The following is a 15,486-nucleotide window of genomic DNA, read 5'->3' as shown; positions in this document are numbered from 1 at the left end:
CTGCCGACGAGTATTGCTTAGCCTGTATGAACAGTAGCCTCAGCTTTCTGTTCTTAGCTGACAAGAGTGACACCTAGTGTGGTCTTCTGCTGCTTCAAGGTTCAGTGTGTTGTATACTCAGAGACACTCTTCTGCATACCTTGCATACAAGTGGTTAATTGAGCTATTGTTGCCTTCTTATCAGCCCTTACTGCCATATGATTGGCTCATAGACATATACCTTAAACCGTTAAACAAGTGTACCTAATAATGTGAGCAGTGAGTGCAACTGCAGGCCTATCGTATCTGTATTTTTTTAGCTTAATGAACTGGAGTCAGTGCGATTGTGTGTGTGTGTGTCTACATCTCTATTTTTAATCACAGACTGGAGTTCATCATTAGCTAAGCTTTGTATTTACCCTTTATTTAGTCTTTATGATCACGATCAGATTTTGTGATTTGCCCCCTCCCCCCAACGGCAAATACCCCGTGTCACATTTCAGCAGACAAGCTCGTCCTTATTTGCAGGTCAAACTGGATGTTTACAGACATGTTTCAGTTTCATAATGATGACAAGTGGTGAGGCGTATTCACAATATTTGTGTCATGCACACTGTTACTGCTCGTCCACAGCGGTTTACCTGGCGAGCTGTACCTCTGACACCCACTCTTTCATCTCCCCATAATTGCTCCATCAATCCAGTGAAGAGGAAAAGGGAAAAAAAGGAAAAGAAACAAAGTACTGCCCTGTGTCGTGCGTGCGCAGCTCATTTAGCTCTCGGGGTAATGAGAGCTGTTGCGTAAAAGTGCAATCAATTTCTAATGTGCTGGTTTACAGCACCCACCAGACTGACAGCCGAGTCAATACACGACAAAGAAGTTTAATGGTGTTCTTTGGAGCAACAGTCTACATTGATGCGTGATGAGGGGAGAAAAAAAAGAAATAACAGGACTCCAAATGAGCACCGGGAGCAATGACTGTGTCAAAACTGCTCAGAGGAAATTGGCAGGGAAAGACGGAGGAGCTGGGATTTCTGGCAAGAAAATTAAAGGTGACTCAGTGATGAAGGGCTTTAGTGTTAAATAGAGAAGTCTGTCAGCCCCATAGGTAAAGAAACAAACTGACACTTGTGTGTGTGTGTGTGTGTGTGTGTGTGTGTGTGTGTGTGTGTGTGTGTGTGTGTGTGTGTGTGTGTGTGTGTGTGTGTGTGTGGAGATCAGATTGATTTCAAACCAAGAGAGACTGTTTTTGAGATGTGATACAGATACACAGACTACTGCACAGGCTCAAAGTATAAAAGCAAACATTCTTTACATTGTTAATGAATACATCATTTTACAGTAACACAGTCCCTGCCCCCACAAAAAGTGAAATAACCAACTCCTGGACACGGCAGAGGCCTCTATTAAGATCGGCAATAAGGCGCTAGGCAGTGTCGAAGGAAAATGAGTCCCTAAGGAACGGGTAACACGATCTGCTAATTTAACATGCTCCATTCGACTAATGTGAAGGAGCTATTTAGGAAATCCCGGGTACACCGCGTACCATTCTGAGATTAAAAAAAAAAAAAAAGTAGAAGGAACTGGTGCTGAAACAGAAGAGAGGGTGAAGAGTCACTTCATGCAGATTTTATATGGAGAGCCGATGACGCTGATGTCACTGTGGCGCGTTCTCCTGCTCTTCCTCCTCCTCCTCAGACTCTTCCTGTTGGCTTTTCTTCTGCGAACAGGAGAAGAAGGAGAGGAGAGTTTAACCCTTCACTGCAGTCATCTGTCTTTTTACACTAGTGTAGTGTTTGAGTTGAGTATAACATTAGAAATTAGTACTTTTCTTGTACGTTTTTTATGGTAATGCTAATCAAAAACTCTACATCATATGATTAAGTTTAGGGGAAGATCGCAGTAACGGAGTCAGCACCAGATGAGCTCAGCATGTCCAGTGGTTACTGATGGGACGCTCTCTAAAGGTCCCAGCTGGTAGTACAATGGTGGTCAGTCAGTGGTCAAACTTTAGAGAACCTGGGCTACATGCAAGAAGTTGAGTTTTTTCTGCTGCAGCCCTGGAGCCGCAGCTGAAAATGCACTCACTATGTCTTTTGTTTCAACGCCTGAATGGCAAACAACGTTTGCGTTCATGCATGACGAACACGTCGTCATGCATGAACGCAACTTTCCAGGACCTACCAGCTTGAGGAAGTCGATGAGTTTGTATGCATCCTCTCCTGTAGAGAGGTCGACAAAGTCCCGTGGAATTCTGTAGCTCAGACAGGGGCTGGGTTGCACCGTCACCTCGCTGGTTGTGTAGCGGAACGCCGGGCCTTCCTGCACAGGTCCACAGACACACTGAGCATTCATTAAGACTCCAGAGTGTGTTGCAATACGGGACATACAGTATGCAATGACTGACCTGCTGCTCTGCGACCTCTCCAGACGTCAGCTCGCCCCAGGTGAACAGCAGCGAGTCAGTCACCTCTCCAAATGGGTTCAGGTCGATGAGCCACACCCTCCCCTGCGACACACACAAAGACACATACTACACGTAAATGCAGCTCACAAAGTGTGTGTTGGGTTTTTTTTGATTTATCAAGAAAAACATTCAGTATCGAGTTACCTGGCTGTCTCTGTAAACATCAAACACAACTGTAAAGCAGAAAAAAACATCTGAATGAGTAATCATTTAACATTCACACTATTGTCTCGCACAACTTCAAAAAGCAAACTTTTAATACCACCTCACATTAAACATTAAAATCACAATTAAGTGAAATGTCATCAGTCTTCCCTTTCATTTCCGTCCTGCCTAAATGACCCCATTTTTAACAGTACATATTTAATGACTTTCATTACTCCACAAAAAGTCTGTTTCTGTCTGAGGAGAACTTACGAAACTGAAAATATTGCATTAAATTTTACATGTACAGGGAAAAATAAAAGCAGGCTGATGCTCACAGTCTTCATCCAGGAAGTTGTACTGGATGTGCTGGCTGAAGAAGTCCTGAATGGCCTGGCTTATCTGCTCCTCCTGCTTCAGGATGTGCTGGTAATACTGCGTGTAGTCTCTCTGGGAGATAGCTGGGAGATCGCACAGACACATCGTCAGCACAGTTTAGATTACATTTTATAATTGGTTCTAAATTAGCCTCCTGAATAACTGTACAGAGAATTTTTAAAAATAATTCCCATCTCACGCATGAAGCGTACTCTCTTTATGTCCATTTGTAGCCACTCGGTGGCTAACGTGATCAAACGCAGTGCAGATATTTATGAACAACACTCGTGTAAAAGAAGAAGAGGGACAGTTTTTACCGATCAGTTTGTTTTCTTTGACAAAGCAGCGAAACTCGCCGCCAGGAATCAGCTCACTCCACTTCCTCAGTACCAGCTGAAGAAAGAAGACACAAGTGTTAGAGTGTGAGACAACCATTAAAGAGGAGACACTGGCGCTAGTAAGCCAATAGAAATACTTAAATATGGCAGCAGATTTGTTGATAATACAAGGAAACCAAAAGAATGTGTTAGTGCTCTGCATGCAAATTACTCCCAACTGAATCAATATGTAATGAAGTTTTCAGATGACACCATTATTCTTAGTTTACTCACATGCAAGTCTTACATTTTAAACCAGGACTGGACAGGCTTGTAAAATGGTGTCATTCAAAAAAACAAACAAAAAACTGAAGAAACGATGGTAGGTGCAGGATCCTTTGCAGATCAAACTTCTCTGTTTATTTGATCTTATTTAGTTGCACTACAGTATTTTTTTTACCCAGTCCTGCTATGTGCATGCCATTCCATTGAGCAATGCATATAAACAACAAAGGGATGTGAATATTACTGTACACAGCAATGACATTACACAGGTTACTTTGTACAAACACACTGAAAGTGCGTTTACTTGGCTCATAAATGTGGCCGTGATTGTAAAGCAATCAATCAGCATCTCCGTTTCCTTGGAGATCCAGGATTTCGGTTCTGCTGCAATGTCTTTTTTTTTTCTTTTCCCCCAGCGTGCTTCTATAGAGTCCACCTCTAACACCTGTAGTAGTCAAGTTTTTAAGTTTTAGTTAAACGGCAGGAAAGATCATGGGATCGACCTCCCACACATTTTTGTATTTTCGCTGGCTGTCTGGTAGGATTTTAGCCAATCCTTCACATGACTGAACTCCAAGTTTGTGCTAATAAATGCTGGTAGGAAGTACATGCTCCCTTTGTGTAAGCATACTAGCTATAAACACTCATTTTTGTCCTCTGTCAGTTAAACTGATAAATAAAACAGCTCATGCAGAACAGACAGAGAGGATTTAAGGCAATTCTTTTCTTTTTTTTTTTTTTTTTAAATTGACTCTTTATCTGTTGTTTACTTTAACTCTTTCCCTCCTTAGTCACGTATTAAGGATAAACCTTGTTTCTCTCTTTTGAACTGACATGTTTCTGTTGTATTTCAGGCCTCCTTCCAGAACTAAATGACTGGATGTGCATTAGAAGTTAGTGAGGGTGATCTTTGCCTGTATAGCTTATCTGGACTACCCTCGGGAAAACCTAATACCCAATCTAATAATTGACAAACTCCATCTTTATTGATATAAACTGAGGTGTCAAAACTTATTAGGGGAAGTCAGAAAAGGTCGCCACTTGTTGCTCTCATGTTTGTGGGTGTCTGTTTTTTGATGTAGTGGTTGGCTTACAATTATTAACTAATCTTATTTCATATGCAAACAGCCTAATGGCCAACACAGGATGACTCACCAGGTCACGAAAAACAAGGCTTGTTGCATAAAAGCCTGTAAGAAAATGACCTCTCTTGACTTATGACCCAGTCATCGCTTTTCTGGTGAGTTTTCAGTCTCAGCTAGTTACTGAATACAATGTTTGTTTTTAAGAAATTACTGTTGTATTTGGAGTCAAACAGATCATAGAGATCAGGGTATGTTTTACAAGTGGCTGCTGTATGAGTCTGGAAAGTCCTCAGGCTTTTTAGTCAGAGCCAGTGCTCCCTCATAATCTCCAAAACCAAAATAAGCTCGGGGTTATAATAACAGGTGCTGTCACAATGCAAAGAGACTAATCAAACATGATTTCTTTTTCTTTCTGAAAATGTTGAGGAGTGTAAATGGTGAAGTTTTTTGTGAAACCGTTTCTCTCCAGTTTTTTGAATAAGTCTTAAATTTTAATCTTTGCATTTTTCTGTTGGGTTCTCAAAATGCCAACTTTGGGAGCCAGCGAGTGACTGAGGCGCCATAAAAAGACACATTTGTAGTTTGTGTTCATAAAGTGACAGCTCAGAAAAGGGTTTTACTTTTATTTTTTTCTAGGTTTTATTCTTCTTAATCATAAAGAGAGGTGGCATTTCTTGACTCCAGCTATATTTGTTATTGTCAGAGGGATTTACTCTGCTGTGACGGCTCAAATAGAAGAGCTACAACTGAACAGAAACGCTCTCTTGGTCTTGCTCTGAGCTCTGTATTACAGTGGGACAGCAGTATTACACTGTTTCACCCATCATCCTCACCATATGCTACTAACAGCTGCCACTGGCCCTCGGGCCATACTTTGGCAATCTTTTAACAGCGATGAGAACCACTGTGAGCTGATTTAAGTGCTCGAGTAATTTCAGTTATTTCCATAATGACGCGGGGTCGGCAACCAGCAGAAGCCCGAGGGGTTTTTGTTCTATCAGTCGTTTTAAAAAAGAATCTAAACACTCAACAGCACCTTCAATATTTGCATCTGTTCAGCTGCTCATTAAAAGAATGATCTAATCAGCCAATCACATGACAGAAATGCATTTAGGCATGTAGACATAGACAAGATGGCCTGTTGATATTCAAACTAAGTAAGGTGATTGAAAAGACTTTGAATGTACCATGGTTGTTGCTGCCAGAGAGTCTGATCTGATCTACTTTTTTGTTGTTCCAGATTTATGTTGTATTATATTTTGTGAACATGTGTAAAGCAAGAGTAAATTAAGCCTCAGGGTAATGACACAAAAAACACATTTGGAGACTATTCTCTTAGCATGTGCTGCAGTGCTATTATGTGTACAATCTTCTTTATGGTGGGAAAAAAAGTATATACCTCATAGTTGATGACTGGGTCTGGGGAGTCCTGGTCGCTGCATTGAAGGAATCTGAACATGGAAATGACAAAAAAGTAATAATAAAGACCTTAAAAATTTACTTTTCACTTTCCCCGCACTGCTCTACAACCACTACCCATACTGAATGTTTGTCATGGAGTGTGAAGCAGCGAGAGGTAAATCTACAGCCCAGCAAATCTTCCAGCCAACACTGCCAGTTCAAATGGGCCTGCGCAAACCACACCAGGTGTTTTTCCTTTTTTCTTTCTTTAAACGAGCCCAGCTGTTTACGATTGTGATGTTGTTGTTAGGCAATGGGACTTACGGCTGCGTGAGGTCATGCGTGATGAAGTCGGAACTTTTGAAGAGCAGAAATATATCACTGAGGCTGCGACACTGCAGGGAGCTGTTCAGAGCAATCCAGTTCGCATCCTGTAGGGAGGGGAAACAAACACACACGTTAAGTTACACTGGATATAAAACGTGTGCATTCAGCTGTTAAAATGACAACATGTTGTGCTGTTAAAAAATTAGACCACAATAAATCATTTGAAAATGAGGCTGCCAAGAGTCCTACATGTACTACATGTTACAATCTCCCAGATTCTCCATGTGTCTCGACTATGAGGTAGGATGGCAATAAAAAAGCCTTTTCTTAGAAAGAAAAACATCCAAGCCAGGTTACAGTTTGCAAAAAATACATCACGTCTCAAGCATGTGGGAAAATGTGTTACAGTATGATAAGACTATCTGGCCACAATTCCAAAGGCATGTTTGGTGCAAAAACCAAGGTAAAGCATGGTGGTGGCATAATCATGATTTGAGGTTGCTTTGCATTAGTCAAGGTGAAAGGGAATTGTGAACACTCCCAAATACCAGTCACTTTTAGCCTAAAACCTTCAGTATGACATGACAGAGAGCCTAAATGTAAATTCAAATAAAATGTAAATTCGAATGGCAAAGCTGGATTTCAGATCAAACAGAAAAATCAAATCAAAATAGAAAATCTGAGGGGAGATGTTAAGAGGATTGTGCAAAAGAGACGTCCTCACAATCTGACAGATCTGGAGAGGTTTTGCAAGGAATGGTGGAAAAATGTTGCAAAGTCAAGGTGTGCCATGCTGATAGACTGAATGTTGTGATTATATCAAAAAGTACTTCAATGGTATTAGCTTAAGGGTGTGCCCACTTATGCAACTAGCTTATTGCACTTGGATTTATTTGGCTTTCACTTGAACTGTAAAGGTTATAGGTCACATCAATGGTGGGAAACATGATTATTATGGTTTCGTCACACTAACATCAGAAAAACCTGGCAGGACTATATGCCCTCGTCCTTAATGAATAATTCATAAGGCATTTAGGTGACAAACAGATGTTTGTCATGCTAACACTCTTCAATCTGAAGCAGAGGAAAGCAGCGTTTTTACCCGCGGTGCGCTCCAATTGAGTTTAGGGAATACACGCCCACCCAGGCTGTTTATGGCCTCCAGCACTTTAGAGGTGAACTCTGGAAACTCAGGAGCCTGGCAGAAACATGACATTTCAGGCTGTTATTCCCACCAAGCAAAATGATAGTACAAGCTTAAAGGTGAGGTCATGCACATTTATTACATAGATACAACCTGATTTAAAGAAGAATGAGTTCACCTCTTTAGCTTAAATGCTTATATCTATATTAACATAACAGCACACATATGAAGAAACATATACATGGAATTAATGTAAACTACAAACTGATACTCGGCTAACTTTTAGCAAAATGGTTTTACGTAATCATCCGAATTGACTGTCCTTGGTTTAACTGTAAATATATAATAATGAATACATAACATCTATCCTAACATTTTAGATGTAACAGAAAACCTTAAAAATGAGGCGCACTTGGACCCATTAAGGATACTTACAGTGACTGTTGTAGTTGTTTCATCGTCTGACCACTAGAAGGGAGGAGAGAGTTAGAAACATGATCGGCCATGCTTCACATGAGCATCCACCACTGTAACAGCATATATATGACACCAAAGACGTGAAAGCTTAATATGTCCCATTTAAGGTTTTAAATTTGTTTCACACTTATTTAGGTCATATTCAGTGCGATAGTGACAGTGCGATCCATTTATGATCTTTGTGACGTTCTTCCAATCTTGAAAAAAGGCTCCAGCTTACCTGAATGTCTTCCTCTGCATCTGAGTCGCTGTTGTTAGTTTGTGTCTGCTGTGTGTTGTGGTCACTTGAGGGAAAAGAGAATGAGGAAAAGTGTAAAATCAGAAGAGACAGCATGCAATCTGTGAGCAACTGTCATAACGCCCAATTACGTTTAAATCATGATTTCCACGACAGAACACGTTTATGAAATCTCACATAGGAAACATAACCGTCTGTGTATGTGTGTGTGTATGCGTAGTCTGATACCTCCCAGAGACTACCAGTGTCCCATCGTCCAGTAAATAGTCTATTACATTCTGAGGCAGTGGAAGAATCAGACTGGAAAACAAGACGAACCACATCACGTATATAATACACAGAAAACAACAAAATATATGAAATAAAAGCACAGAAGTAGAAGAAGGGTGCACTGTTTACTATTTACACTCACGAAGACAGAAAGGGCAGCTGTCTGCTTTTTGTCTGTCGGCTAACGTTAGCAGCCGGCTAGCTGGCCTTTATTTTACAGCAACAATTATAAAAACGTTCAGTGGACTTGCTCTACAAACGTTAGCAGTTTACCTTTTAATCGTATGTTTCTTAAATATCGGATACCAAACCGAAAACTGACAGTTGACAACTTGCTCCTTCTTCATGCTGCAATATCCTGTACAGGAAACGAGTCCATCAGTAAATAACTTCCGAATCTCTTTTAGAAACACATTAAAATTTTGGCTTGAAATGACACAAAATCTTCACTGTTATGAATCGATTTTAATGATTCTAATTTTACTCAGAAAACAGTGAAAATAAATACATTAGTTAGCTGTTGGTACAATTAAAAATCGTGTCATAAGCTTTCGCTCGGGGAATCATTTTCATGGTGCACATGTAGGCGTGCAGTGAGCTGACGGAGATCGTTTATTAAAAAGAAGACCTCACTGTGGATGCCTTAAACTACAATCGTAAACGTAAAAAAATACATAAAAATAACATAAAATGAGACATGACTTAATTAATCTAGACGATGTGAGTAATGAAAAGAGAATTAACCGGATTCATATATAGATGTATTTTCTGTGAAATGTCTTATTTTTTTTACTGCAAACAAAGCCGATCATTAAAACTAGAATGAAGTAATTGCTGGATTTGTATTGTAAATATTTAATTAAAAATGTTAACATTGAAACTGTTTATTGAAATAGATTTAAGTCTCTCGGTTCTTCCCATTATTGCACTATAAACAACACTTCGGTGACGTTTGTTGTATCAGGAAGTGGCAGCAGAGTGACTCATCACCGTTTCTGTACTCTCTACAACTAGTCACACACGAAAGGGAGTTCACGTGAGTTAATTTGAGTGTTTTTTTTACTAATTTACCGGATTGTTAAAAGTTTGAAATACTCGAGCCCTGGTAGTTTGTAGCACTGTGAAGGGTAAAGCAGATACCCTCCGTTAAATAAACAAAGAAACACAGGGAAGGAAAGCTAAATGCGGAAAGGTAGGGGGAATTGAACGGTCTTGCAGTTGCCTGGCTCTGGCAGCTAATTGAGTAGCTCATGATCTGAAACGTCTCTTCAGCGTTTAAGCACGGGTCGATACAACTGCTTTATTTTCCTGCCCAGGTCATAGAAGGCTTTCTGACTCGTCTTTCTTTCATTTTCAGTCGGACAGTAACAATGAGCAACCACGAAGAACCCAAAGACACTGCAGCTCCTCACATTGTGAAAGAAGAGGTGTGTGTGTTTAAATGTTTGTGAATGAGGGCGTTCAGAAAAAAAAAACGTCGACGCTAGCAGTATAAAATTGCTATAATAGTGCATTGGCTATAAATTGGCTTCACTTGTGTAATATAAAAATTGTGTTATACAATTTAAAGTAATAAAGTTTCAATGTGGAGCTTCCATGTTAGTTTACTGAACAGTAGGCATGTGATGAGCTGTGTGTATGTGTTTGTTTGTTTTCTAGCTTATTGCGGCAGGGAAATGGGTGAAGCTGGAAAAGACTACATATGTGGACCCCGCTGGAAACACCAGGTATTGTTCTGTCTGTGGATTTCCATATTCTCAGTGAGATTAATTAACACCGTTAAAATAGTGGATAGTAATATAAGACATAGCCTGAGTTTAAAATAATGAGTGTATGTGCAGTGACAAAAGGATCCTTATTTAATTTAGAAATTTTGGTGTTTATCCAGACAAAACAATAAATTTAATGCGTAATATAATAGCTTAAATAAAATAGAGTAGCTTGATAGAATAACACAGAACACATTGCTGGTCTGTTGAGCTGAAGAGAGAGCCAAATGTGAAAGCAACGGTACTGTTAGCGCTACATCCCTACCCCCACCAATGGTCTATGGGTAGCAATGGAAAGAATGAGATCGCGAATCCACACTCTGGAAATAAGCATCCTCCAAGTGGTGGCTGAGCTGAGGGCGAGAAGGGGCTCAGGGTAGAAGCGCTGCCTCTCCACAAAGGAGTCGTCTGAAGTGGTTTGAGCATCTAAGATAGTGCCTGGGTCCCTTCTAGGCAAGGTATGTCTTACTTGGAGGAGACCCCAGGGTAGACCTAGGATTTGCTGTGGAGGTTATGTCTCTCAGATGGATTGGGAAAAACTCTTTCCAATGGAAGACTTGGAAGAGGTGGCTAGGAAGAAGGAAGTCTGAGCATCTCTGCTTAGACTGCTACCCAGCGACTTAGACACATAATTCAGTTTTTTTCACCATCATTCATTTTTACTCTTAGCAACGTACAAACCTGTCTGAAACACTCAGTTTCAGAGAGGTTTTTTTCTGCTCTTGTCTCTGTACGATGTCAGTAGATGGTTATGTGGATGTTTCCTCTCAGGAGCCTCACCCACCAACTGTTCAAAAATGTTGATTTTGATGGGCAGCCAATCAGAAGAAAGTTAGCTTAACTGGAAGAGGAAGGATGGTAGAACAGCACAACAGGTCCACCCTTAAACTACTTTGATTACCTGTTTTAAACCTCCAGAACTTGGGAGACTGTGAAACGGACAACGAGGCGGGCCAACACTGAAGCAGATGGTGAGCATATCTTCTTTCATTTTCTGGTTGTTCAGCTTTTGCCAGAGTTATTGAAGGCATAACACATATTTCCTCCAGGTGTGGGAATAATCGCTCTGCTGAAACGGACGCTGCATAAGGACTGCGTAGTGATGGTGAAGCAGTTCCGCCCTCCTCTGGGATGCTGCACTCTGGAGTTTCCTGCAGGTCAGTTTTTTCACTCATGATGTGCTCGATGATGGAGTATGTTCCAGGCTAATGAAAAGTGCTTAATCATCTCCAAGTTGGCACTGTTATTTTTCTGTTGTTTAGGATTGATCGATGAGGGGGAAACTGCCGAGGCGGCTGCACTGAGGGAACTGAAGGAGGAAACTGGTTACACAGGAGAAGTAGTAGGAGTCACTCCAGGTACTATTACACACCATACTGCAGAAATTCAGGGATCGGCAGGATGAAGTTTCCATACACATTTTATCTTTGAAAATTCCAATAAGAGCGATAAGGTTTTTAAGTAGACTGATAAGTTTGTTTTGGCTAACATTATTGCTGTGCTTGCAGCAACCTGTCTGGACCCTGGTCTGTCTAACTGCACCATTCAGACTATCCTGGTCAACATCAATGGTGACGATGTGGAGAATATCAACCCAACACAGAAGCTGGGTGAGAAAATATTTCACAACTCAGTTTTTTCACCATCATCATTCATTTTTACTCTAACTTGTTTAGGACATAATTCAGTTGGCCATGTTGCCTTCATCACTTTTCTTAGATTCACTTACAAGCAGAATTCCTGTGCAGTAATCTGAAGCCGGTGCTAAAATAATTAAACTCTGGTCTAGAGAGAAAACTTGATGTCTTTCAAATATATATATATATATTTTTACCCTGAGCTATGCTTGATGGGTCACTGTTTCATCTGACATGATCACGGACAGAAATGACTCCCCCCAGATAGCAAAGTGACCCCTGACTGGATCGACCCTGGTGTCTATTGCTGTCTGTATAGGCCAGCAGTCCACTGTTCACCTTAGCTGTTTATATGCTGCGTGAAGAGCTTCCACATCTATTTACTCTGGAGGAGGATGTAAAACTTTGTGAAAGGAGTCGGATACAGGTCATGAGTCAGTGAAGCTCACCTTCTGTCAGACTGCTGTAGTGAGGTGAATTTTTGAGGATATGTTGAAGTTTTCTGTCAGTAAGTGCTGCTGTTTTTGAAGCTGTTAGCCAGCGTTTCTGAAACTGTCTTGAAGAGGATGTAACATTGCTGAACTCCGAACTACAAGACTGTCAGGAATAAATAAGTATGTTTGCTCGTTTTTCTTGTGTTAGTCACATTGTTTCTTTCCTCAGATGATAAAACATAGATGTCATGAGACTGATTCAAGTTGTTGTAGATGTAACTACACAGTACTGTGTAGTACTGTTAACAAAAAAAGAAATAGGCCTTCTAATCTGTACTGTAATGTTATGATTTACCTGGATAGAACTTCATTAATCCCTTGGGTAGGTTCCTCCAGGAAATTCAGTTTCCAGTAGCAGAACAGAACAGAAATTTGCATAGTAAAGAAATAGAATATAAAATAAAGAATATAAAGTAAAGGTGAATGAGAGAATATAATATTAGCATATATATAAATATAAAATATATAAATAGGCAATGAAATATACTCATTTATGAGATGTAGCAGCCAAATGTCTATTGCACATTTCAACTATTATCAGTCTATTGCACAGTGATTAGTTCTTCTTTAGTGATTGTTGTGCAAACACTAGTTTGGTTTTCCCCACCCTCCTTTGTCCTTCCCTTTCCCCTCCCTCTCCCCTCCAGAGAGGAGTTAAACAGTTTGTGGGACAAAGGAGTTTTTATTTGTACTATTGCTCCTGTAACATGATTTCTGTCAGAGTAGGAGAATATTAGCTTACTCTTAATTAGTTTTGGTGCTTAAATGCGTTACTGTAACGAGCTCCTTGGACAGCTTCTAGAATTCATTTGGTAGTTGGATCTTCGCTTTTCTCATGCAGGCTTTTACATCGCTGGGAGTAACAAGAGGTTATGGTAGTGTAGTTTATTGAAGCACACACAAAGTATCTGCCTTAACAAGTCTGTGCCCCTTTTTTCTTTTTTCTTAACAATTCATTCACAAATGGATGAAACGAGAACCCTATATAGTAATTTAGAGGTTTTGGTTATGTTAATTAAAGTTAAGCCAAAATGAGTAGTTGGTTCATCATTTTTCCAATCTGTAAATTGAAGTTTTTGTGATCTGTCTGTTAAAAATTAACAGTACCTTCGTGACTTCATGTCACTGTAGCTCACCTGGTTGAGCAGCTGATATAATGCTGAAGCCTACTGCAGCAGCCTGGGTTAGTGTAATGACTCAAAAGTCTCAGTTGGTTTGGACATTCAAACCTTCCAGCCTCTGCAGTTCAATTGGCAATTTAGAAACAAAGTATCAATCCTGTCGTGCTGGTATTGATCCGATACAATACCAAGACCAATTGCATCTGCTGTCTCCTGTGAGTTTTACCTTTGCCATAAGCATCTGTACTCAAACATGAACTGTCCCTATCAGATTGTCCCACTGTTATCCAGCGTTCACGTGTTAAACCTCCTAAAACATGAAGAGAAACTCAGTCTTCCCTGTTTTTATGCTTCTTAAAAAGCCAATATCATTACGTTAATCTTGTTCTCTTGTGTTGTTTTTTTCCCCCCACAGATGATGGAGGTGAGTCATGTTTCAGTTCCCTTTTTAAGTAGCCCTCAGACATAAAGGCCCATGTGACCATTTCATTGATCTTCTCCTTCCAGAATTTGTCGAAGTTATTCTTTTACCGCTTGACGAGTTCCAGACCAAAATAGACGGTGCGACTTTTTTCACACACTAAAGTTTGTGCAAGCATTCAGACTGTAAGAATTAAAGCCTAATATGATCTTCCCTCATTTTACCCCACAGATTTGTTGCAGAAGGAAAAAATAATGGTGGATGCTAGGGTGTACATCTTCGCCATGGGGATGGCTCAGGCCTTCTTTAAGCCAAGGGAGCTGCCTGTGCTGAAGCAGTGAAGGCAACCCGCTGAAGATGAGGAATGAGAGGAAGAAATAGTCTCTTTTTTGTTACACGGGGCTTCTGCATAGGAGCACAAAATTTGGATTTGTGTTTTTAAAAATGAGGATTTTTTTTTTCTTTTTCCAAATTGTGAAATCAAAATATTTGTGCTTTTGGGACTAATAGAGCTATGTGTTTAAAATCATACTCAAAACTGAAAACTTGAAGTAAGAGGAGGAATTCAAAGCCGTGAGAAAGCAAACCTATGAAGAAGCCCTGTTTACACTACATGTGCTGGACCAGTTTTTGCTCTCGGTGTGAAGATTCCACCATAAATCATGGTTGGGCTTTAAGCCTGACAAATAGTAGTTTCCAAGTTTTTATAAGATTATAAGAGATGGCTTGACTTAACACAGGTTCTTGTAGGTTTTATTTACTGATTTGAAAACATTCCTTTACATGTGCTTACATACTGTTTAACTTAACGAGAGAAAAATCCACCTCAAACTACTTACCCGTTTAAACGCTGGCTGTTTGGGCTTTGTGGGGAAAAAACAGACTTCACTAAGTTGAATAATTCCAGCTCATGTCTCCTTTGGTCATTTCAGAATGGAAAGGAGCCATTGGTCACAAAAAACTGTCACAAAGTGATAACGGTAACATAATTAGCAGATGTATTAACATTTTAAGAGTGTAACTTCACTGTAATGTACAGCAAATGAACTCTATTGATTTCAGTGACTGCTGTGCCTCAAACATTGATGCAGTGCAATTACCTGGAGATTGGTACTGTATTTACTCTAGCACCTAGAAATTACTGACCCATGAATAAACATATTACCCCTACTCGTTCTGGAATATGTGCTTCTGTTTTAAATTTTACACTTTAACAAACAAAAATATGGAAACTACATGGTTGTTTGTTTGGGTTTTTTAAAATTTACTTTTTACTGCTTTGGTGAGGAAATTTGTGGAACAAAAAATTATTTGAAGGCAAATGCTTAGAGTGCTCACTTTAATCAACATCAAACTATTATGATGCTTTTTTTTTTTAAAAAAATGTTTTTTAATTTTTGCTGTTACACTTGTAAATGCTCATAAGAAACATGGCTGCCATTTCAAATAAGGTCAGGGGATGTGTAAATGAGCCCCGTAAGCCAAACAGAGTTCTATCTGTTATGTTAAGGGTCTACTAATCAAATCAGTTT

At 39.9% G+C, this 15,486-nt stretch overlaps 2 protein-coding genes across 3 annotated transcripts; one reads left to right on the top strand and one right to left on the bottom strand.

Annotated features, from left to right (window-relative positions):
* Nucleotides 1-840: 840 nt before the first annotated feature.
* Nucleotides 841-8,880, bottom strand: cdc123 (cell division cycle 123 homolog (S. cerevisiae)). The gene is made up of 13 exons (XM_063460446.1): nt 8,786-8,880; nt 8,471-8,542; nt 8,225-8,288; nt 7,963-7,995; nt 7,486-7,581; nt 6,381-6,487; nt 6,055-6,106; nt 3,286-3,361; nt 2,929-3,051; nt 2,591-2,619; nt 2,387-2,488; nt 2,164-2,301; nt 841-1,699 (listed from the first exon to the last, which is right to left on the bottom strand). Exons 1-13 carry the CDS (start codon nt 8,857-8,859, stop codon nt 1,637-1,639), a joined length of 1,029 nt encoding a protein of 342 aa, XP_063316516.1. The 5' UTR covers nt 8,860-8,880; the 3' UTR covers nt 841-1,636.
* Nucleotides 8,881-9,490: 610 nt separating this feature from the next.
* nudt5 (nudix (nucleoside diphosphate linked moiety X)-type motif 5) lies at nt 9,491-15,124 on the top strand. Of its 2 annotated transcripts, XM_063501119.1 has the most exons (10): nt 9,491-9,548; nt 9,870-9,939; nt 10,172-10,239; nt 11,200-11,252; nt 11,331-11,438; nt 11,544-11,639; nt 11,790-11,891; nt 13,949-13,957; nt 14,041-14,094; nt 14,186-15,124. In XM_063501119.1, the coding sequence occupies exons 2-10, from the start codon at nt 9,883-9,885 to the stop codon at nt 14,293-14,295; spliced, it is 657 nt and encodes a 218-aa protein (XP_063357189.1). In that variant the 5' UTR covers nt 9,491-9,548; nt 9,870-9,882; the 3' UTR covers nt 14,296-15,124. The 2 variants fall into 2 exon arrangements, with proteins under 2 accessions (XP_063357189.1, XP_063357188.1); XM_063501118.1 differs by lacking the exons at nt 9,491-9,548; nt 13,949-13,957; nt 14,041-14,094; nt 14,186-15,124 and adding an exon at nt 9,564-9,704 and having other exon boundaries at nt 11,790-12,038.
* The last annotated feature ends 362 nt before the right edge of the window (nt 15,125-15,486 follow it).

This window comes from Pelmatolapia mariae, linkage group LG17, assembly GCF_036321145.2.
Source record: "Pelmatolapia mariae isolate MD_Pm_ZW linkage group LG17, Pm_UMD_F_2, whole genome shotgun sequence".
Lineage (NCBI taxonomy): Eukaryota > Metazoa > Chordata > Actinopteri > Cichliformes > Cichlidae > Pelmatolapia > Pelmatolapia mariae.
This window is presented reverse-complemented; position numbering and strand designations above follow the sequence as displayed.

Bases quoted from the DNA above. Each gene is read 5' to 3' on its own strand.
- cdc123 (XM_063460446.1), bottom strand. From the start codon at position 8,859: ATGAAGAAGGAGCAAGTTGTCAACTGTCAGTTTTCGGTTTGGTATCCG. The intron at 7,582-7,962 runs GTAAGTATCCTT...TGTTTCTGCCAG, and splicing joins AAACAACTACAACAGTCACT to GCTCCTGAGTTTCCAGAGTT. The intron at 6,488-7,485 runs GTAAAAACGCTG...CCCTCCCTACAG, and splicing joins TCAATTGGAGCGCACCGCGG to GATGCGAACTGGATTGCTCT.
- nudt5 (XM_063501119.1), top strand. From the start codon at position 9,883: ATGAGCAACCACGAAGAACCCAAAGACACTGCAGCTCCTCACATTGTG. The intron at 11,253-11,330 runs GTGAGCATATCT...TATTTCCTCCAG, and splicing joins GGCCAACACTGAAGCAGATG to GTGTGGGAATAATCGCTCTG. The intron at 11,439-11,543 runs GTCAGTTTTTTC...TCTGTTGTTTAG, and splicing joins CACTCTGGAGTTTCCTGCAG to GATTGATCGATGAGGGGGAA.